Consider the following 24,599-nt stretch of genomic DNA (forward strand, 5'->3'; position numbering starts at 1 on the left):
ACTGTAAGAATCGTCGGTGAGGAGGATAAATAGTAATAGAGAGATAGGCATCCTTGAGATCTAACCGGACTAGCCAATCTCCGTCCTGCAACAAATCTGCCAGAAGATGGATCCCTTCCCTCTTGAAATGGTTGTAAGTCAGAAAATGATTGAAACCTCGTAGATTCAACAGTAGCCTGTTGCCACCTCCTTTTTTCTGTACTAAAAAGGTGTTGCTGCAAAAGCCGCGAGGGCTGTTGTTGCATTGAGCAATCTCGTGTTTGTGCAGCAACTCCGCAATTTCCCGGTCTATAAAACTGCTTTCTTGTTGGGAAAAATGGAGTTGAGCGGGGAGAGTCTGCTGACAAGGTGGGGGAATAGAACTCCAGGCGAAACCCCATGATTGTCTGTAACACCCACGCATCCTGCGTCAGTTCCCGCTAATTGTTAAGAAAATGACAAGTGCGACCCTCCAAAGGTAGAACAGAACTGTCTAGGACACTCACCTGAGGACTGCTGGGTCTTGAAGCCGGCTCTGTTGCCATTGTTGTGAAAACGTCCTCGGTTGAATCTTCTACGGAAGGAGTAGAAGGTGCCTCCGCGTGTGGAGTCCCACTCCCCTCTGCCTCGCCCAAAGTCACCTCTTTGGGGGCCTTGATTGAAGGTTCAGCCGGACAAGCGACCCCTGCCTCGCCCAGACCGGTTAAAATCACCCTAATGGAAAACACTATTGATCGCACTCTGAGCTTTGTCCAGGGACGTAAATGTCCCTACGTATTTTGAGACGTCTTTGACAAACTTTTCCCTTAAGAGTTGTCAGTCGGCCAAAGGCCCGGGCTCCGCATCAGCCAATTTGGTCAGGTTCCTGTCCATCCTGATCAGAAGGGACTTGCGCCTCTCGGCCAATATTGCGCAATTCGCGTTGCCCAGGAGGCTGATAGCCCTTTGAGTCCAACCCGCTAGTATGTCAGGATCTACCGGAGTAGAGTGCTCCTTGGCCGCCAAGGCCATCGCTAATATTTTTGCTAAGGGCCGATAACGTCCAATAACTTATCTTGGCACCCGCGCCACGCGCGATCAATGCCTCTTTTCGGATCCTTCGAAAACTTCTTCAGGAAAGTGAGCAATCTTGCATCAATTTCAGGCGTGTCAGCCACTTTATCCGGAATTTCCGGTCTAGGACATTCCGACCTAAGCCGGCTCCGTACCTCCATAGAAAAACCTTTACGCAGGTTGTCGTGAATGTAATCTGCCGCCTTGGGCGGCGGGACCCAATCCGAAGACCGGGGATGCATAATATCTGAGGGATCGAAGGTAAACGGGGTGTTTGTCGCTTCCAATCCCGAAGGGGTAGACATCTTTGCTTTCTTTAGAGGAGGAGGCTCCTCCGAAGTGTCCGTATCAGTGTCCGTGCCTGTAGTGGTTGTATCCGTATCTATATGCACTTTCAGTTTGGATTTGGCCTTAGCGCCAGCATAAGAATGGTCAGTCGAATTAGAGGACGGTAATTCAGATAAAGCCAGGGCGTGGGGCCAATTACGACCAGCTTCCGCCCCTACAGAGGAAGTAGAACCCTCTCGTTTTTTCTTGGCAGCGCCCTTGCCATAGCCTTGCGGCAAAACTTTCCAATTGTTTTGTGATAGGGCGAAGTGCCGCTGCCAAAGCCTGGTGGACGGTTTGGGGGACCGTATTGTCAATTGCTTTATTAACAGATGATTGCACCAATGCATCTAAAGCATCAACCAGGTTGTCTTCAATGACAGTATTAGACTGTCCCTCATAGTCATCCTCCTCATCAGGATACTGCACCCAATCCTCCATGCCATGCAAAGGAGTAACCCAAGTATCCTCAAACACACAAGCAACACTGCAAATATAGATATATGTAGGAGTAAGGGGGGGGGGGGGGGGGGTCAGCCCACTTGCACACTAAAGAGATAGTGTATTACACAAACCCCCTCAGAAATGCTGTAATCTGCAGGCCAGTGGCTTATGCCTGTTATTTCTAGAGCGTGTGCTCACTCCAAAGGCAGGATTTTACGACCCCAAAGGCGATAGGATGCAGCAAGTGCTGAATACAGGCTCCCAATGCATGCAGGCAATGAAGGGATTTTCGCGCCGGTGTGCGCAGCCCAAATCGCGCCAAAATCCAACTAAAAGAAGCCCAAATGCGCGCAATTTGGGCGCGCACACCAGCCGTGAGCCACTCGGCGCTTAGGTAAACAATAGCGAGATCGGGCTACAAGGGATGCCCTGCCGCTAGCGCACCAGCGCTGGAGAGGGGGGAAAAAGCTGAGTATGCAGGCTCTTATGACCGGAGCATTCGCGAGACACGCTCGCTCCCACTTTCACCGCGGTGTACGCCGCTCGCAGCCCCGCAGCTGAATAGCTTCACAATGCGGGCACAAGGCGGCGGAACTAGCGGAAGAAAAGCACTGAATGAACAAACATTTGTCACAGACGTCGAGGTATCGGACTGACACTAGTAATGCGACAACAAGTCAATACAGTGCCCCAGAGGGGAAGAATACGTAAGAAAACACCATAAGGTAAACAAAAAACAGTATCAATCATACACCATTTGCGAATATATCAATTAATGGCATAAACATATAGAGAGATTTATGATGACTTAACTCTTGCTGTGAGCAGCAGAGAAAGAGGATGATGGGACTGCATACAGGGCTCTTATGGGCTATGGAGGCGTGGCTTGGAGCAAGCATCATGGGCAATGTAGTTTCCTTAAACTAATTGTGTGTTTTTATTGGCTTCTGTGATTTTGCAGTAAAGTTAAGAGAAGCATAATCTGAAGCCTCCGGTCCTGTAATAGAATCATAACTGAGACAACATGCGCTGGTATGCGTTTAGAGACAGTACACATTAAAAATGGAAAACGTGATAATTGGCTCACAGCTGTTATTATTCACACAGCTCTGATGATGCACCTCAGGCATGGGCTGACGCAGTTATTATTCACACAGCTCTGATGATGCACCTCAGGCATGGGCTGACAGTTATTATTCACACAGCTCTGATGCGCTCTCTAATACTCTTTACTAATAACTCTCTCCTACTCACGATCAACGTCTCACTCTACTACTTACTCTGTGTGTGGGTGCTAATGCAATAGGCCTCGCATATGCAAGCGATGAAGCTATTGGCAATGTAAATGACAATGCCATTTATTTAGGATTTAAAAAAAAAATCATGAGCAATGCCAATAGCTCTACCTTTAATGCTGCCGAGACCATTGCATTGTAAATGCTTGTTATTTTATGTTCTATGCCAGAAAGGAAAAAGTGGAAAACTCTGAGGGTTCGATGACACAGAAGAGGTCCCTGGGCTTAGTTTCTTATTTCTGTGCAGTCTTAACAAGGGACTGGCATTCCGTTTCTATACTATATTTATACGTTTACCTTTTTTTCCCATTTTCACATTACTTTCTCTTCAAGTGCAACTGCATTTCCCAAAAAAAGAAAATACGCTAGTCTATTCTGAAAAAATGCATGACATTTACAGTTGCCGCATGACCACCATCTGGTGCGGTTTGGTACACATAGCAAATATGTCTTATGAACATATAATGATTTCAAACGCAAATTCACTAGCTATTATTAATATTCGATCCAGTTCCGGTACATTCCTTTCAAAAATGAACAGTATGAGTCAATTAGAATATTTCCTCAACAAATATGTTGACAAATTAAGTAAATGGCATGGTGTCAATTAAAATAAAAACTTTTAGAGTAAATATCTTGTATGCAAATGACAAAGGTAAGCTATTATGTGTGAGACATGCCTTTGGTATGGCAGTTCAAGGCGGTTTTACCGAACGATTTCCATCGCAGACTGATGTAGCTTGTGATGATGTTTCCAGATATTGGTTCTGTAGCTTATCTTAATTCTAGTCGACCCCGCACAAGCTTAGGTAAGGATTTTTACCTACTTTTACTTAAGCTGTCTTAAGCACTGTGAAACGCAAACCCTTTTCAAGTTACTAGATAGATAGTTTTTGGTTTTTTTTAAATATAGAACTACACAGTAAGCAGATGAATAAGGTACCCTTGATTTAAATGATTCAATTGAACTAACTCTTCTCATGCAGATATGGAAAACTTGATTTGTCAGGACATTTGGGTTATAAAAGACATACCACCTTATGTAGGAGATTCCTGAACTGGAGACAACAGACAAACTTGTTTAAAATAAAAAGTGCCCCGTAGAATGAAATACAGATTTGTTTCTTTAAGGTCTCCCCTATACGACAGGCCAAGCAATCAGTTTGCGAAAAGGCGTATTGTCAGCTTACAGAAGGTTTACCCATTGCTTACCATTGGTTAACTTCATTGTCACGCTCACTTGATTGTTTTTTATTCTTTAGCTTGTGTGGGACTTCCTTCTTCTTATGTTTGTCCCTCCCCTTGAGCATGGCCTTTTTACATATGTCCTTCAAATGCTTACTTTAAGCATTTTCAGTGTTTTGGTTCAGCACTCAATGAGAGTGCATGTGTTTGTTGGCTGGCTCCCTCATGTACCTTTCTTCCCACTTCACCCACACTCCATGTTGCCCTCTCTCTCTCTCTCACACACCTATGTGCTTTTCCCCTAACCGCCTACATGAGTTTGCACTCATGTGCTTTTTCCCAGTGTGATCGATAGTCTTCCCTCTCTACCATTGTTGCTTTCCCCGTTTGCGCCCTCCTTCGTGCTTCTTCCCATTTCCCCAAAGGGTTATTTTGACACCTCTCTCTCCCCCATGATGCTAGACCAATCTGGGCCTTGGAGGGAAAAAAAAAACCTGTTCTCACACTAAGTTATTTTTTAAATTACCAATCAAACTTAGATCTACAAATAGATATATATATATTTTTTTTTAATTGTCCATCTTTTTTGTTTCCTCGTTTTTTTTTTAGCCATGCTACCCAGCCTCAGGATGCTGTACAGCATGGCTAAAAACCACAGGCAAAGCCAGAAGGTCCCAAAGTAAAGACCTATTGGTTTTGCTAATGTTTGTTCTAGTGAGGTGACAAGATAAGTTGGCACCAACACAATATAAGTATCTGATGGTGTAAGCTCTGCTTTTAATTGCCACTACATGTCCTGAACCAAAATGCACTTGTGTATAGCACATTCCAAAGCATTGAAGCCCACCTTTATCACTCACACATATGGTTCACTGGATACCACACACCTCCATTCTTATGCAATTCAGTTAATGTACAACTTAGGATACAACCCCACCCTTCTCTCAACATAAAAGGAGAAAGTATTTTAAGAACACTACCACATCTACAACATAAATACAACGCACAGAAAAGCTCAAACCTCAAACTCAGCTTAAGTCTCCGCCCAAATATACTAAACAGAAGGGATACCAATGATTGTCCTGCAGTTTCTACAAATCAGAACTGCGCCTTTGAGGACGACAAACTTCGGGATGGTGCCAGACTAATTCGGAGCACCCCCGCAGGATGTGTTGTCGCATTGCCCAGCTAGCTCACAATACCACCATAAGGGCCCCTAACAAAGGCAGGGAGCGAGAAAATCTGGCTACAGCTGAACATAACCCTGTTTCCTCAGGAACCGTGGTGACAGATCTAGAACCTGTGGCTCCCCTACTTGTGCTCTCTCTTGCTCAGAGAAATATACAAAGAATACACAGAGGGCGGTTTTCAATGTTTATTGAATCAACGTGTTTCTTAAATAGAATACATGTGCAGCAGAAGAAATATTTGAGACGCATCAGGACAGTGAACAATACTAAAAGGTCAACCATCATGCTGAAATAACTTATATAAAGCGGTACAAAAGGGGGAGATGATGGACGGAGCATCTGAACCAATCAAACACTCACACCCAGTCAACAGATCAGCGTTTAATCCATCACAGTTCTTTAGCCCACTCTGCCACTCCAGTTCAGACATGGCCATATGCAAATCATTCTGACCCTGTGCCTCATGGGAACAGTCCAGCCCAGCAAGCATATAAAATAACAATCTGGCCTACTACTACAACGCAGACCCTAACCTGCGTGTCTAGGGTATATGTGCATGTTCTTTCAAGAATCCCCTTACTGGATGATCCAACCCAATTACCTGATGGGTAAGAATGTAGGCGACGGTCTTGGTCATGTACTGAATACCCCTCACGGAAAGGTTAGTCAGCTGCTGGGCAAAAGCATCAGCCTGTAGAGACCTCTCAATGTCAGCAGAAGTGCTTCCTCTGACTACACCCGGCTGAGATGGTGATCAGGCTGCCATTGTTTGTGTGCTAAACAGAGCTGTGTCGCCATATGGACGAAAATCAACCCATTTGCACAACGTACGTGTAAGCCTTGTACATAGTGACAAGGCAATACAATAGTGTTTTTTCCGAAGTGGACTCGTGTAAGCAAGGTTGGTGTTTCGAGAAACTAACCCAAAGTGTCACAAATACAAATGTGTGTCAAAAGTCGATGTGAAAAGTGAAGGCAACTTCAGGAAAAGTCCCGTGTTCATGTAAAATGGCACTGTTTTATTCTAGACCTAACTGGGACACATGACATGATATTACTCATCAGCAAGACTCTCAAAAAACAGGCGCCAAATCAAATTTACATTTTGGGCATTTCACTATCAAACTAAGACACAATAATCTGGAAATACCAATACCTTTTGCTGGACCCTTTATTTTTTCTGGCCATAGAACTCTGTGCTTACCAGTGATTAAGTGCCTATGTTCCTGATTGGCATATTTAACTTACCTATATGTGCCAAGTGTATAGTACAAAGGGTACACAGGGCCCACAAGTTAAAAGGTCACCAGTAGAATATAGCACCCATTCTGCCATTCACTACAGTGACAGTGCAAACATGACTGCAGGCCTACGATTTATACCCTGGCTGTTGCAGTTTTAAACTCCATTTCAACCGGTCTACATATCCCCTACTGATAGGTCAGAACATTAATTTTTAATATTTAGAAGTCACCCGTATGAAAGCCTGAAGGCAGATAAGCAGGGTGCATAGTATTTAAAAGTAGGTCATGTGGGAATTTAATGTTAGAAGTGTCCTTACAGTGAAAAAACCCCAAAACCTACTTTCACAGAAGAAAGGCTGGTTGTTCCATTGGAAAACAGTTAGATTATTACATTTAATAAGGCTAATTTGGCTTAGTAAACAACTAGAAACAAATATTTACTCTTCCTCCTGTGGCAGGACTATGTTGCCCAGAACCACCTGCCACGGGAGAAAGGCAGGGCTGTGAGAGTCACTTTATAGTGAGAGGTGGCTTCCCGCACATTGGAAACTACAGGGCTCTCTCTGCCTGCTAAGACAGAACTACGTTGCCCACAACCCTGTGCCATAGGAGAAAGGATGGAAGTGGGACGCCTGGGCCCATCAGAGCCCAGAAGAGGCTAGGCTAGGCTGGGCTGCCCCCCCCCATCCCCACTTCTTGGCTCTAGCTCCCATTTTTTCCACGTAATTATTTGTGTTCTTCATATCCTTCACCAACACAGGACACAGTACACACAGACCCACTAATGGGGGTGAATACAAACACAATGGATGGGGGTGTTAGGTTGGACTTCACTTAATATTGCTGTTAAGACAGTGTCAATGTAGAACCCCATGTTTACAGCCTAGATGATATCTCAATCAATCAAAGCATTTATATAGCGCACTACTCACCCGGAGGGTCTCAAGGCGCTAGGGGAGGGGGGGTCCGCTACTGCTCGAACAGCCAAGTCTTGAGCTGCTTCCTGAAGGCAAGGTGGTCCTGGGTCAGGCGGAGGTGGGTCGGGAGGGAGTTCCAAGTCTTGGCGGCCAGGTAGGAGAAGGACCTTCCTCCTGTGGTGGCTCTTCGGATGCGGGGGACGGCGGCGAGGGCGTGGCCGGTCGATCGAAGCTGGCGTGTGAGGGCGTAGAGGTTGAGGCGGCTGTTGAGGTATCCTGGGCCTTGGTTGTGTAGGGCTTTGTGTGCGTGGGTGAGGAGACGGAAGGTGATTCTCTTGTTGACCGGGAGCCAGTGCAGATCTCTCAGGTGTCCGGAGATGTGGCTGCGACGGGGGATGTCCAGGATGAGTCGTGCTGAGGCGTTCTGAATCTACTGGAGTCTCTTCTGGAGTTTGGCGGTGGTTCCGGCGTAGAGGGAGTTGCCGTAGTCCAGACGGCTGGTGACAAGGGCCTGGGTGACTGTCTTCCTGGTCTTGGTGGGGATCCACCGGAAGATCTTCCGTAGCATGCGCAGGATGTTGGAAGCACGACGAGGAGAAGGCGTTGACTTGTCTGGTCATGGAGAGGGAGGAGTCCAGGATGAAGCCCAGGTTGCGTGCGTGGTCTGTTGGTTTGGGTGCGCTGCCTAGGGCGGAGGGCCACCAGGAGTCGTCCCAGGGGGAGGGTGAACATCCCAGGATGAGGATTTCCGTCTTTTCCGAGTTCAGTTTCAGACGGCTGTTCGTCATCCACTTGGCTACGTCTGTCATCCCTTCGTGTAGGTTGGCTCTGGCAGTGGTGGGGTCGTTGGTGAGGGAGAGGATCAGCTGGGTGTCGTCGGCGTAGGAGAGGATGTTGAGGTTGTGTTGGCGTGCGATGGCTGCGAGGGGGCTCATGTAGAGTGAAAGCCTACAAGCTAAACAAGTGTTTTGAAGTACCAAGGCCCCATCTACAGCAATCAATGACAGCAACCTCTCGAAGTAAAATGTTGTTTTTGGTGATGCTAAACCGTGCATAAACACGCTTAATGCTAATTGCAAAAACAAACTTCGAAACGGAATTCATTGAATTCTCTCATTTTATTAGGACAGGTAATAGATACCAGGAATATATAAAACACACGTTCAAGGTATAGCAGTACATGACAACAGATTACTGGGTGACAATACATCACCAAGACCTTGGTGATAATTTTCTCTCCTGTGGCAGAAATGCTTACCTTGGAAATCTTGGTCTTCAGCACTAGGTGACATATAATAAGAATGCAACACCAGACAAGTGTAGAGCCGTTTTTTGGTAGATTATTGAGAAACGAAGCCCAGTGAGGAAAAATACCAAAAAAGCATCCAGCTGCCTCAGGCTATTTTCATAGACTGCCATTTCAAAACCAACACTGGCCATGTACTCCATTTTACAACTTGGAGTGGAGGGGAAGGGTAACATGAACAGCCACAAATTATGGCAAAGGGCAACCTTTGTGGCAGAATATGGATGAAAAATATGCTGACGCAATAAAGGATATAAAAAAATTCAGTTGTCCATACAGTGGTACTTGAGATTTCTACAGAGATAAAAATGGGCGCTACATCTAGCAACACCCCTTTAGTTATTAGCGTTTATGTTTTATAAGATACTTTTGATGAAGGGTCAAACACCCAGTTACAGTAATCTTTAACATAGTGCTTGCTATTCCTACCTTATAGTCAATATCCAAAATCCAGATTGTGAACTCTCTGAAAATATGGCAAATAGAGTCATTGATTTGTTTTGTTTCCTGACATTACAATGATCCCATTTGGTTTCTATGTCCCTAACTGCAGGCCTTCGAGTGTGGTAGATCCTGCCAGGTCTCAGACCCAAAAACAACAAGATGATGGATGGAATGCTTGAATTAATCTCAGCCACTGGCAATAGCTCTGGACCCCATCACAGTCCATCGTTTTTTGTCCACAATGCCACCACGGTTTGGACCCAGCCATATGCAAATCAGTCTTAACCCTGCTCCTTATGGGCCAGGTATAGCTTGGTTCCAGTGGCAGAGTGAACATGGGACCCTCGTCTGGGCATACAAGGTGCACTTAGGGCTTCAAACGCAAAAACAAGGTGGTCGATGGAATGCTTGAATTAATCTCAGCCACTGGCAATCGCTATGGGGCCGCATCCCAATCTATTGTTTTTTGCCCAACATGCAGAGTATTACCTGTGGCTGAGATTAAATTCAAGCATTCAATCTATCACTTTGTATATTTTAGTACATCACCCTAAGTAGCAGGGGTATACCCAGACGTTAGTCCCGGGCTCACTGAGCGACTGGAACCAAGCTGTACCAGGCTGATGGGCCCATAACTAGGGCGAAACAAGTCCTGTGTTGCTTGTGTTCTGGTTCAGGGTGGACCTTGCTTGGCAGTTTGGGCTGGACTGTACAGATTGGAGGACAGTCAAGACTGATTTGCATATTGATGGGTTCAAACTGTGATGACGGTGTGCAAAATAATGATGATAGGGATGCAGACCAGAGTAATTGCCAGTGGGTGAGATTAATTTAAGCGTTCCATCACTTATTTAAGGTCTCAAACCCAGCAGCATTTAAAAAACAACTTTATAGAGCCCACTTGGGACCTGTTTTATTCATGTCCCTAACTTTACTGGCAAAAACATTGACTAAAATCTGTAAAACCATTAAGCTATTACATGGCAGCAATGCAATCCTCGTTTACATTTCATGTTGCATTCCACAAGAATATTTGCTCGCTTCAAGAATGCTGGGCTTCTGTAGGTATTACCATGCAACATATGACTCGTAAAGGTAACTGTTTTCTAATCTTGTATACTACTTATTTGTTAACACATATGTATTAAAAGGTAACGAGTTATGTCATGTCTGAATGAATTTAAATTCTGTAATGTTATTTAGGTCGCCCACATTTATTAATGAATTATATGGTAAGAGATTTTTATTGTGTTGTGTAGTATGTTGCATGTGTTGTACTTTCATGGTTTTTAGTCAACAAAATAAAGTGGTTTGACTGACTGACTCAAATAGTGTATATACTTTGAACTGGTTTGCCTCCTAGTAGCTGGGTGTGTTCAGGCTATAGGTGATTGCCCGCAAGGAGGCACATTGAGAGCTCTGAATCAGAGGCAGAAATCAGTCAGTGTCCCACTGTGCTTGTCAGTGGGTCATGAAATGTGTGCTGACTGTGCACATTCTCCTTGGCCTGTCTGCAGAGCATACCGAGCAGTAGTCGTATATGTGCCAATTTTAGTAGTAGGAAAGTCGAAGATTTGCAGATGAAGGTTTTCAGAAAGATGCAAGGAGAGAAATGGCACTAGTGTCTGACAGAGTGAGATAGTGAAGAAGAAAGTGACAAAGGGGAGATCAGAAGTTTGAGACAGGCCAAGTACACAATAACCCTTCCCACAGATGTCAGAAATGTCTCAATTTGTCAGAATTGAAACATTTTAAAATCTAATTATTCACAAGAAAATCATTATTGTTATTCATTAATCTGATATAGCTAACAAGCACTGGCAAAGTCAATAGGTCTAGGCTTATGTGCATGGATGCAATTTAAAAGAAACTCCACAGAAAGGCACCGATCATTGGTCAGGTAACAACCAGTGTGAAGCACATGATTTTAGTATACATGTTTTCAGCCAGAGTTTTAATGACACAAGTCACTTCTCTTGGTAAGGATAACTGGTTTGCTTCTCTGGACATGCTGCTTTTAGAGAGCACACTGCTTCCACATTTTTCATTTCACTTAATCCCTGCCTAACATGGGGGTATTATGCAGAAAGTGAGTTCCTTGGGCAGACTGCACTCACGCAGACAGAACAAAATGTTTTCCCAGGGAACATTCTCAGAAACAAGTTGTTTACTGGTGAGAAATACATATCTGTGTGTGATAAATAAATAACGAAGTTTAGAACTGCCTCCGATATAAGCCTCTCAAAACACACACAATAATGTTGTTCAAAACTTCATCTATTCACCATAAATATTTCCAAATAACTAACAAGGATTTCAGACCAGTACAAAGTATAAAACTACCCTGAGAAAAGATTGGCTTTAATGAACCTTAAAATGCCAGCTTGCAATAATTTTCTTTATTGGACAGCAGCAAGTCAAACATTGCTCGCAGGCACTGAGAAGGCACAACATCAATCAAGTCAACGACCACTAATATGATAGAATACTTTGCTTTATTTCTCTAAAGGATCGTAGAGTTGGACTTAAAGTAAAATGGAAATAACGTTCACGAAGAAAGAGTCCCAGTGCATTACAAGTTTTAAGAACAATAAATGGGGCTTCAATTTAATATGCCCGTCAACCAGGAGCAGGTCACTACAGCCTTAACTGGAAAGGTGCTGGCATGTTGCTGAAATCATGACAACAAAGGTGTTGCTATATTCAGCACTTGCTGCACGTATCAGAAAAGAATAGATGTAAACAAGAAAAAAAGACTACCAATTTGTGAAGCTGAGATTCTAGATGCTTTGGCAATCAATTTTTGTTCCCGGCAGTAAACAAGGATGGACCCATTTTAGTAATTTCAAATGAATACGTCTTACTGTAGCTATTCCACATTCTTTAGCTGCATCAGTTAAATCCTAGCATATCGAAACTAATAGATTTCTCACTAATGAAATGGTTTTAGGTGACTCCTTCTCAGGATAACAAAGACTAAGGGAATGAAATAGGCAAACGAAAATACTTCACGGAATGACAGTTTGAAAGGGGGCAGGTTAAGTATCAGGGTTATGGTTACATTAAAACTTAGGACAAGAGTTGTGTTCAGACATGGGTTTAGGAATAAAAAATAAAAAAAAGGGTAACGAGCGTAATAAAAATAAGATAGGCTACAAAAGAAAATCTAAGATTTACCTTAGATTTTCTGTCAAAAATGGTCAAAGATTACAGAAGCAAACTATATCAAAAGTAGGACCCCCCAACATGAATCGAGCCTGAGACTAATCTTGTAATAACATTTCTCATGAAAATTAAGAAGTAATATTAAAATACACAAAACAGTTTGTGGAGGTTCGACGGGTTGAGACACAAACAGTGGAGATTTAATGTAACTGTTCCATCAGCCACACCAGTATCCGTACCAATACACAGTTGTGCTTGCTTTATTAACTAGAGATGGTGCAGAGGAAGGTGTTCAACTACAACTACTTCACTTGTTACAGTATAATCCCTGGAGGTCCATATTCCTGCAGTACAGAGTGGCGTAACTAAGATCGCAAAGTCAAGAGAAAAAAAAAAAAGGACACTGAGGAAATACTTGGTTTCAAACAATTTGAAGAAATTATCCCACCTTCATAATAAACAAAAAACAGTTATGACCATTTGTTAATCAGCAAACATAACCTTCCCCCTCCAAAAACACCACATAGTCCTACCCTGCAAAGCCCTGAAGAAATGAACAAATTCTGTGCTCCACAAATATAATCCTCCAGTTCAGGATCTTATTGCTAGGTAGACTGAGTGACAGTGCTTCTGGGAAATACCTAAATTACCAAGGGTAGGGGTAAAAAGAAGCTGAGATTCTCAAAATAGGTCTGTATGAGTCAGCAACATTTATTTTTTGAATGTACTAATCCCATTTAGGGAGTACATAAACTGTTACCAACTTCTAAAACGAAACTGCAAATGGACAAAGATTAACAATTTGGAAGGGGTGTGTTACATGTCCCCTTTTCACACTGTTAATCTTTATGTGATGCAGCAATGCTTTGCAACTATAATCCAGTTGCAAAACACTGAACAATTACTGACTTCGGAGTGGTAATATATTCATAAAGAATGTAACCCAGTGGGACCCATACCCTTATTGAATTAAATAAAAATGCTTTGTTGGAGAGTATGGAGTGGTCCAGGGGACCACTTCCATCTCTTAAACAAACTTTATTTATTTTTGAACGTAGTAGTTTCTGTAAGGAAATGCTTCTTTTTGCGTTATCATCCCCAAGTTTTCAAACTGATGCAGCTGGTTTTTCAAATCTGAAGGTGGACTAAGGCTTGCTAAACAGACCTCAGTGCCAGTGCACTAACCCTTAAAAAAGGTATATGCAGGATTGATTCACCCACATTTGTCATATGTTAACTTACATATAATTTCCTAGTATAGAGTACCATTGTCACCCAGGGCCTGTAAGTTAAAGTGTCTCTTGTGGACTGCAGCACTTAGTGTCCCGCCATGAGTGTGACTTTCACCGCCACAGCTGGCTGGCAGAGCAGTTTTTAACCACCAACTCCACTTTCAATTTAAAGTAACGTCAAATTCCAAACCTTCCTTTTTAACATTTTTAGGTAAGGCTCCCCGTTTTCCGTTTTTACTAATTTTTACAGATAGAGACAGAAAACCATTTATTTTCTTGTCTGTATTTATTTTTAACTGTGGATGAAAACAGAAATTGGGTGTTTGAGTGATTCCAAATACTCTTTCTAGGTCAATAACTGTGTGAATTGATAGGTAAGGGAGTTTAAAAAAGAAAGGAATTTTAGTAAAGAGGCTTAAAAACAGCAGTAGCTATGCACAAGGCCAAAACTGAAATGTGCATATTTTCATATAAGTGCATTGATTTATCTTCTGCGGTGTTCAGATCACCGAAGCCTGGCAGGCATTCAAGCATGACTGCAAATTTATTGGTTAAATAAAAGTGGAAATAGAACAGTTTCAGCTTTCATGTTTTCGCAAAACCCATAATAAAATGGATAAATACAGAAAAAGGTGAAAAAAATAAATATGGATAAATACAGACGGAAATGACCAAAAAATAAATACCATAAAACCGGGAGCCCTATTTATGTCACCACTAAGGCAGGGCTACTCAGCCCTAAAGACAGGGTGTATTACAGTAAGAAGTTGGACATGTACTTTTCACCTTTACAAATCCTGAAAGTAAAAACCCATGTTGTTTTTATTGTACAAAAACTAGTAGACCATTGGCAAGTACAGTCTTACAAGTGGACAACTCAGCAGTGCGAACTTCTGAAAGAGACTACTAAATATAATTTCAAGGTATTAAAAGAAATCACAGCACTAAACCAGACTGGATACTCAATTCAAATTTACTATAACTTTTGCACATATGGCAACTTTAGTAAGTAGCAACTTTGTTGCCCAAAGTTTTCCAGCGACTGTTTAATGCCACAAAAAGAGCCTTCTGTTCTCCTTGGGGAGGTGTTAACAACTCTTAAGAAGGAACACATAGGGCATGCCATTGGGAGAGGTGTGACTTCTCCCTCGATGAAAGGCCAAACAGTGTGTAAGCCAAAAAAACGAGTTTCTAAGGTGAAGTCTTCTTTGAAGGGCATATGGCAGTCACACAAGAGAAGAGCTGCTCTTTTGTTCTTGCAGACAAGTTGGCGTCAAGGACAGAGAGGGGAAAGACATCAAACAGTTTTTTCTGTGTACGTGTATTCCCCACGTAGCCACACATCTGGGGTGGGCTAGGGAGCTCCACTCAGCAGGAGATAGCCATTCTGAGATAGCTAGATACCACACTCTACAGGAAGTCATCACTGGGCAGGAGGGGACCTACTACCCCACTGATTCGCCCCATCCCCTGAGGGCACTAACAGGGTATAAAAGTGGCCATAACACCTGAGCTCACTTCTGTAGTGAAGAATGGACAGGAGGACGACTATCCTGCTGTTCCCTGGACCCAGCAAAAAGAGACTGAACCAAGACTGGACTGCAAGTGCTGCTAGTTGGGCTAGCAGAGAGGACTGTGATTGAAGAGCCCTTCTTGAGGAAAAGTCATTGCCAAACCTCTGACAGAAGATGCGTTTTCAAGAGTCCATTGGCTGACTTCCTGTTGCAGCTACAGTGCTACCAAAGCTGAAGAAGCCTGCCTCTCCTATAAATCGAGCAGATAGGACTAGGACACACATGTCGAAAGGCTGCTCGAAAGGAGCCAAGACATCTAAACGGGGACGAATAGAAAAAAATTATTTTGAGAAGGAGGATCAATCAAATGCGTTGGCTGGGTCGGTTTTAAATGTAATGGAATTAAAGGCCTATTAAAAAGTACTTATGGAAAAAAGCCCAACGTCTGGCAATTAATTGAAAAGCAAGATATGGAAAGTAATTGAAAACAAAAGAGCGACTACAGATATATATGCAATTTGAATTACAAAGCTCAATGTGAACAAGGAAATCTGGTTACCATCCTAATATTGTGAAAGCATTTACCAAGGTTTGAGTTTTGTGGGCTGTCAGAACTTCTGGAGGAGGCATAAGAGAAATATAAGATTGGGATACTTGACTGGTGCCATCCAGAAACACCACTTGTGGCTGACTTTTTAGGTCTCGACTATTCCATCCCGCAGGGATAAATAGACGAGAGTATAGTAGTTGAAATGAACTCTTTGACCAAGCGGATTCCTCCCAATGCATGTGATCTATTGAAGCGTGACGCTTTGCCAGCGCGCGCTTGGCCTCACTCACACCCCATATGCTGCTTCCCTCCCACTCGCTCCCTCCCCCGCCAGCGGATTCCAAGCGGATTCCTCCCAATGCATGTGATCTATTGAAGTGTGACGCTTCGCCAGCAAGCGCTTGGCCTCACTCACACCCCATATGCTGCTTCCCTCCCACTCGCTCCCTCCCCCGCCAGCGGATTCCAAGCGGATTCCTCCCAATGCATGTGATCTATTGAAGTGTGACGCTTCGCCAGCAAGCGCTTGGCCTCACTCACACCCCATATGCTGGATACCTCCCACTCGCTCGCTCCCCCGCCCCCACCAGGCTCTTGAAGCGCCACGCTTCGCCAGCGCGCGCTTGTTTTGCTATTACCGCGTTTATCGTCAACAATGGCTGACGTGCCTTTCATTTCTCTGGCATGGCTTGTGAAATGCTTTCACTTTCGCGCTTAGTAAAGATTCAACACATGCACGCATAGGCATGTGGTTAAGTAGCATATGACTCGATATTGCACAGTGTCACTCGGTTTCGCCCACTGTGCAAAAATTAAAACTGACTCTTAAAAAAATAAAACAAACGTGTATCTTGTAGATGTACGCTCCTGGGCACAAAATGTTGAGTAATGAATAACTTTAACACTGCCCACTATATGAGAACAGACACATATACCTACCCTTCCCTCCTCTAAAGCCAATTATATGTGCCTCCTCCAGTTATGCCAAGCACCGGCGATTACTCTAACTTTTCATTCAGTACAAATACTGAAAGCTAATGGTGGAGGTTACTCAATCACAGCCTGTGCATGATGCTGGTTAGAGAATGCCATCTAAACCCACTCTGCCTCTGCATGTTTGATTGCTGGATTAAGTTCTCAATCAAAAATGCACTTTTGTTAGTTGAGGGAGGCTAGATTGCTTGAGCCTGATAAAGTCTCCTTCTACTTTTCCTCTGTTGTATACAGGTCACTTTCATTCGGAGTGTTTAGCAAAGCAAGTCCATTCATATGCTGGTTCCCTCCCACTCGCTCGCTCCCCGGCTCCCCCGGCCTCACCCCCACCTGCCTCACACACCAGCAGAGCTCCCCGCGATCTGCTGCTTTTTATTACACACTCCCCCTGAAACTCTTTCCACAATGTATCTCCTTCCTTCAGGCAGTCATGCCTCAAAGCACAGCGCTCTCCCAAGCGCCTCCCTGCCCCTCCCCACCTCTTCATCAGCTTCCCCGCCCCCCCCCCCCACAACCAACATCAAGAGGACCTGGGCTTAGTCTTATAGAAAAGAACACCGGTCTGAATGCCTACCACAGAAAATATGCTGCAACATGACTTAATTTCTGCATCACGTAAATCAAGCACATCTCACAGGTTTCCCGATTCTGTGCACAAGCAGCTCATAAACTTTCGTTTTTGTCCGTCTGAAATTATAGTCCTGTTAACCCGGTTTTAAAATGAAGAGTTTTTGACTCTCTGTAGGCGCAAGGACACAGATTATCCTAAACTCAGGACCAACTCCATCAATTAACGATTTCAATACTACTAAAGCTAGTCCAAGAACTTTCTTAAAAACAGTAAAGTGTTATCTACTAACAGTAGTGACAAGAATGTAAACGTAATCTCAAGGTATCCTATGTAAGCAAATCAAATGGACTGCTCACCATATGTGTATTTGGCAAACTGTGCAATGTGGGTTAAAACATTTTTTTATCTGCTTTCAGTGCCACAGCACCACTCAACCCCACAGCACCACGCCACAGCACCACCCAACGCCACAGCAGCCCTCAACGCCTCAGCACCACTCAACGCCTCAGCACCACTCAACGCCTCAGCACCACTCAACGCCTCAGCACCACTCAACGCCTCAGCACCACTCAACGCCTCAGCACCACTCAACGCCTCAGCACCACTCAACGCCTCAGCACCACTCAACGCCTCAGCACCACTCAACGCCTCAGCACCACTCAACGCCTCAGCACCACTCAACGCCTCAGCACCACTCAACGCCTCAGCACCACTCAACGCCTCAGCATCACTCAGCACCACTGAATGCCACATCATCACTCAGCACCACTGAAGGCCACAGCATCACTCTGTGCAACCATTCAACAACAACTGGTTCTAATATGTTCTCTCAATGTTTCAAGTTTTATTACAAATGTCACAAAAATATGTTAATATTTCACTTCTGTTCTTGGATTTTAATGACAATAAAATACACTGAACATAATCTTCCCAAAAGATTAAGCTATTGCCATTATAAATTACAATAACTTTTATTTAAGTATTAATTATTTAAAAAAATAAAAGCCATTGTTATTTGTAATATTATTACATCTAAGTCATTTAAATACAACACATATTGCATTACAAATGCTATAGGTGTCACATTTACGAAAGTTAAAACTATTGGCATTGTAAATGACAAAGCTATTATTTTCAAAACCAACACATAAATAAAAAATGTGTCATTTACAATACCAATAGCTCAAACTTTCCTAATGCGAGACCTATTGCATTGCAAATGCTTGTTTAAAAAGCCTGCCTACGGAAGTTGGTAGCCAAGAACGCCTGACCACAAACATGCAGCCTAGAAGGATATTGCCTGACCTTCAAAAGTTGCACGCCAAACTGGTAGTCGTCGGAGTGCAGTTTGGTCACCGAAGACGACGTTACCACAAGCTAAAGGGAAACGTTGGTTTCACTTTACCTGGAGACCAGCAGCAACTGGCTTTTAGATGAACTTCAACTGGAATCCGAGTTACAGCTAACCCTGGGGCCAAAGTCCCTACACTGAATTCGCAAACCAAGAAGTAGCTTCAGGAAGAACCCCATCACTAGGTAATAGTCTGTATCCCTTGCATCAGGACTTCTCCATTATAGTCCATGGCAGTTTCCCCATATAGCCTGGAACTGGACTGGAGACAGCTTTGACTGCGAGGTAAGTATTCAACAAAGCCAATTTGGCCTATGTGACTTGCTCCCTGCCAGCGTTGGTCACCCAAAGAGGGCTAGAGCGGTAGTTTACAACTTTATAAAAGTTTTCCATAATTGGACCGCGAGCGCGCTACATTGCAATGATTTATTGCATTTAATTGAAAAACAGTTATTTAATTTTCCTTTAGAAATTCACAACTCTGGGGTCCTCCGGTGGATTTATATCATCGAAGTATCATTCTGAAGATAAAAGTTCAATCTATTGTTATATACTGGTGTTGGATTTTTATTGAGTTTTCTTTCTTTCTTATTCAGATGTTTTGGTGCTTCTTAATGCTTTACATTGGTTTCTTTGATACAACAGACCTGCTCAAAGCCACAGCTACCCAAGGTTGAGCTAACATTTGTCAAATTAATCTAAATGGTCCCAGTACAGGGAGTTCAGTTTAGTGCATACTCAGAACTCCCAATCAACCCATATAATAAACAGTTGTCCTCACAGCCTCATTTTCGAAAAACTGACTGCATTTTAAAAAACAAAAATGTTTAGCTGCATTTAAGTGCAATGGCAGACATGGAGGTCTGCTGACCCAACAGGTCACCATCTCTCTGATGGGATCCAGTCAGTGGAAATTGCAATTTGTGACTCACACCATTAATATTCATTTGGTAGCTTGGACTGCAACTCACACTGACTAGGAATTTTGCAAACCGACCTACGAGTGCAAAATTCAATACTGGTCGGAACTGCAACCAGATTTTTGTACACCTAGCCCAAGATCCATGGACAAAGTCCCTTCACTCAGCTGAAGACTCATACTGCAACCAGGCAGCCAATACATTGTTTAATCCGGAAAATGTAAATAAATAAATAAGAGAACAGGCCAAAACGTAGTGGAAGGCTGAAAAATTAAAAGACAGTAGATGCAATCCACAGGGCAAAAAAAGAGCTTACTATCAGGCAAAAATATTCAGAACTTCGCCAAAACTACTCAACAACGCTCCTCGCATCAACATGCAGGCACGAAAATAATGTATTAAACGTTGAGGTAAACAAACGAAAAACATGGACCACACTCAAGAAGACCCTGAAACAGAAATCTTAACTGAGGTATGAAGTCAACATTCGATTAGTACCAGAGCGCCATCTCAAAGAGAACAGACCTCAGCACGCACACAGAATAAACCCGCCCCCCCACCCCCTCCTGGCAAAATGCTGCCCACTGTACTGCCGTCAGCAACAGCATGGAAGCACTTGCCAGTCTAATGTAGTTCCCAATCCAGTGCTGTAGACCAGGGTTTCCCAAACTGTGGTCCGCGGACCCCCAGGGGTCCTTGACACATTCCCAGGGGGTCCGCAGGCAGCAGTTTTAAAAACACTGCAAAGTTTCTTGTATAATTAGCGGTTTTCGAGCAACAATAAAAGTGTCAAGATAACGCCATAATGTACCTGCTGGAGAGAGATGAGGGTTGTGTCCAGTGGCAGCTTCAACTTATCTAATGTAGCACAGAGGGTTATCTTATCTTATCCAGAATTTGTACAGCGCACGTACACCCGAGGGTTTCATGGCGCTAACCAACAATGCTAGAAACTAAACCCAGGGAGGAAAAAGGGGGAGTTACGCCAGCGTGTGCACAAACAGCCACGTTTTGAGTTGCTGCCTAAACTGGAGAAGAGTGGTAGAGGAACGAATCTCCAGGGTGAGGGTGTTAATATGCCTACTGCAAAGAACGTGTACCATGCATTTAGAAAGAAATGTATTTTATGTGCGTAAGTCAGTGGGTTACTGCTTTTGTCAGTAACTTATTTTTCTTACCCTGGTGCATAGGAAAGCCTTCATTTACTATTCTTTAAAAGCTAAAAAAAAAAATATGTAATGATTAATGTGTTGTAGACTGCACCTTTGTTTCCCAAAAACTTTTGGTAGAGAGCCTTCCAAAGCCAGGCTCACTCACTACACTTGGTATGCACCGTATGGGGACTGGTCTGAAAAAAATTTCTAGGGCTGCTTTTGGTTTCCAGTCTGGCCCTGGCAGGAGCCTTGTACTGCAAAATAAAACCAGCCATTTAAAAGTTATTCACTGTGATGCAGCACCAATCTTCCGATTAAATGATTTTGTTTTTTGCAAATTCTTTCAATGTAAAATATTAAGAGGGAAATTTAAAACAGAAGTGGAGGAGCATGTCGTTAGCCTCCTTGGCTTAACGACACGCTCCGCCTCTTCTGAAATGTAGTGCTGCACAATACTTACAAGAATATGGCGCAGCCCTGCATTTCCCCTTGTGCTGGCGCTACACTTAGTAGGGTAGCGCCAATACAGGCACCCTTGCACCATAGTGCTGTTTTGTCACTTCTATGTGTTCTGCTTAATGGAGCACACATAGAAGTGACAAAATGTAATTTTTTTAAAGATTGTTTATGTGCAGGAAGGGTTACCTTCCAGAAAATAAACAATTCAAGGCGTTTTGCTTTTTCCATGTTATGTTATGTTATAAAAGCTTTTATAACGCGCTCTGTTACTAGAAAGTATCCTGGCGCGGAGAGAGGAGGCAAAGATAGCGAGGGGGTGGGGGCAGGAAGTTACTTGTTCATATTAAACAGATGGGTTTTCAGACCGTTCTTAAAGGTGACGATGGATTGGGAAGCCTGAAGATGTAATGGAAGAGCGTTCCAAGCCCTGGCAGCCCCGACTGAAATGGACTGGCCTCCAACTCTGGAAAGATTAAATCTAGGCACTGTCATTTGGCACTGATTAGCCGAACGGAGACAGCGCTTCGGAACATACAGGGTAAACCGCTTCCTCAAATACCCAGGTCCGAGCTGATGGATCGCTCGGTAGGAGAAAACCAGCATTTTAAACATAATCCGGTGCGCCACCGGAAGCTGCGTAAGTGAGGGCAGACGCTAGACCTCCTGGGCAGTTTAAACAGAAGTCGCACAGCTGCATTTTGAATAACCTGAAGCCGTTGGATCAAATACGCAGGTAAGCCACTAAACAGGGCATTCGCATAGTCAAGCCTAGAAAGGATTAAAGCACGCGACACAGTCTCCTTGGCCTCTTTCGGAAGCAATGGGAAAAACCTACGTAGGACTTTGAGAGTAGCAAAGCACGCACACGTGAGTTTTTTGATGTGGTCCTCAAACTTGAGATCACTCCCAAACCAGACCCCCAAGTTCTTAGCAGGGCCGCCCATGGACTTGGGGCAGGGCAGATCTGGTGGCCAAAAGGTGGTTTTTAAAATTATCCGGAAAGGAGCCATAAAAGAGAACCTCGGACTGGTCTTCATTGCACTTGAGCTGAGCAAGTGCTAGCCAATGTAAAACAGATGAAAGGCAAAGCCGAACAGTCGACGTGTCCGAGTTGTCCTTTGGCCAGGTGAACACAAGTTTGGTGTCGTCGGCGTAAGCCATTATTTTAGCTGCATAAGGCAGCACACATGGAAAAAGCAAAATCAAGTAGAAATAAAGCATTTCTACTCGTTTCGCCTAGTTAAGACCAGGTGTTTCCTGGTTTTAACTTTTAGCGCAGCCTCCTATTTACGCTGCCTTTGTAAATAGGCAGCGTCAAAATCAATGGGTGTTGCAGTAGAACGACCACCGCAACACCCACTGCCCACCTCTTTCACCCTAAGCATTGCATGAAAGGGGGCCTTATTTGCAAGGCAGTGTTAAGCCACTGTAAGTGGCACAACGCTGCCTTGTAAATAAGGCGACGCCCCTATCACCACGGGAACATCGCAAAACGTGATGTTCCCATGGGGTATGGGACTTGTAAATATGCCCCTAAAATCCTTAGTAATTAGAGTTTTTCTTTTGTGTGCTCATGTGTGTTTATTTTGTTGAATTACTATTTTAATGTTTGAAATTTAAATCCTACAAATTGCTTGGGGGTCCTCGGCTTCCAGTGGTGACTCAATGGGGGTCCACAGGAGTCAAAAGTTTGGGAACCACTGCTGTAGACTAACCAAGATGAACATGATCGCGTGTTGAGTGATCGATAGAAAGATGCACTGGACTTTCTCTTAACGTTGCAGTAGCTGCTTGGCTTTATCTGCAGTAAAAGTCACAGCGGCTCTTCCTCCTGTGCTTAAGCTAATATCCACAAAGTAAAATTACAAGGAATGTGCTCTGGCAGGAACTACTGGGTTCCTTGTTGTGCCTACTCTGACTGTCAGCCACAGATTGAGACGTCGCTGCATTGGCTGCTACGACAGGTTCCAGGGTCGTGGTTGATGCCACACAGAGGACTTGCATCGCTGCCTAACAGTTATTACAGTACCTGGCTGTGTCTGTCACGACAGTCAAAGAATGGGCTATTGCTGACACTATTCTTAAAGTCAGAGTGGGACCCTTGCTTTGCCTGTTCTGGAAGTATCACATTCACAGCTGAGTCTTGCTGTTCTTGAACTCACAGATCGAGGTTTTGGTTGTTCAGTACTCTGACAAAGTGGTGTCGACCTATGCCGAATCTCACAATCAGAAAAAAAATACCTGGAGATAGCTCCGTAGTTGTGCTTGCTCCGAACCAGCCCCTCCCCCCTTCTTACCACTCTGGGCACCAGCTGCTGCTCCTCGCCGGGCACCATATCCACTGCAGGTAGGGTCGCCCACCTGTCCAGAATTTCTTGTGCGTTATCTGAAACTGAAATCTGTTGTGCGTTTTCACTCCTTTAAGTGACTGACGTCTTCTGTCCCGTAATTACGGCTAGCAGGGCCAGCGATGAGGGCACCCTCGCAGGTGCTCAAAACCAATCACGAAGACAGACACATATTCTATGTCCCAGCGAGAAAGCCTGATGACGTAGAATTGGTTAAAGAGACGCCTCATAGCATAGGCCAGGGACGTTATTTCGACTCATTGGCTGTTATGTATCAGAACTTGTAAGGAACTTATGGGTTGGGTGGAAAAATGCTTGCCGGTTGTTCATTGGCTATTGTTCTCCGGACGCTACACGTGCACCGGTCTTTCCACCAGCAGAGAATTTGTCTTTTAATCGTATCCAGGTAGGTTTTATCACTAAGCCTCTGGATGAACTGGCACCATTGGCTGCTGTAGTTCCTGGAACCGGATGAACGAAATAGAGGACGAAACCCCATAGTTTTCGCTCCGTAGGAGGTTACTTGACGGTTTGAGACGCTGACAGCCACGCAGGAGCAATGCGTCACAAGTGTGTCACCTGCACCCTGAGTCACTGCCTCCCAAGCACAGCTGATCGTGGCCCCGCCTCCTTATTCCACCAACGCAAAAGTCTGACTTGTGTACCTAGTCTTCTAGGCCACCTAGGCTTCAGGTAGGCGTTAAGCCTCTGGGTGTGACGTGCAGGGCTGCCCTCCTTGCGCACCACAGCACACCCCCTACTGATTTTGCTTGGAAAGTGTATTGTAACGGTACGGGTTTTTAACTCCCTTCTGTTTAGGGTGGCCAGGCATCCCAGATTTGCCCAGACGGTCCCTGTTTTTCACTTGATTTCCGGGCAAATTTCAGGAAATTTAGCCCCTGTCCCGGGTTTTAGAGAGGGGGGGGGGACTGAAAACTGTGGAACGTGCTTTTTTATG

The 24,599-nt window shown here is 44.1% G+C and overlaps 1 protein-coding gene across 4 annotated transcripts in view; it reads right to left on the reverse strand.

Annotated features, from left to right (window-relative positions):
• USP47 (ubiquitin specific peptidase 47) overlaps window positions 1–24,174 on the reverse strand; it is a 1,494,847-nt gene extending 1,470,673 nt beyond the window's left edge. Inside the window, exon 1 of one of the 4 annotated variants that reach the window (XM_086955947.1) lies at window positions 23,591–24,174. In XM_086955947.1, the coding sequence (XP_086812073.1) occupies window positions 23,591–23,629 (39 nt within the window). In that variant the 5' untranslated portion in view covers window positions 23,630–24,174. The remainder of the gene's footprint in view (window positions 1–23,590) is intronic. The other 3 variants (XM_086955945.1, XM_086955948.1, XM_086955946.1) reach the window with 3 other exon arrangements.
• Between the last annotated feature and the right edge of the window lie 425 nt (window positions 24,175–24,599).

Source organism: Lissotriton vulgaris, chromosome 2_1, assembly GCF_964263255.1.
Source record: "Lissotriton vulgaris chromosome 2_1, aLisVul1.2, whole genome shotgun sequence".
Taxonomy (NCBI): domain Eukaryota; kingdom Metazoa; phylum Chordata; class Amphibia; order Caudata; family Salamandridae; genus Lissotriton; species Lissotriton vulgaris.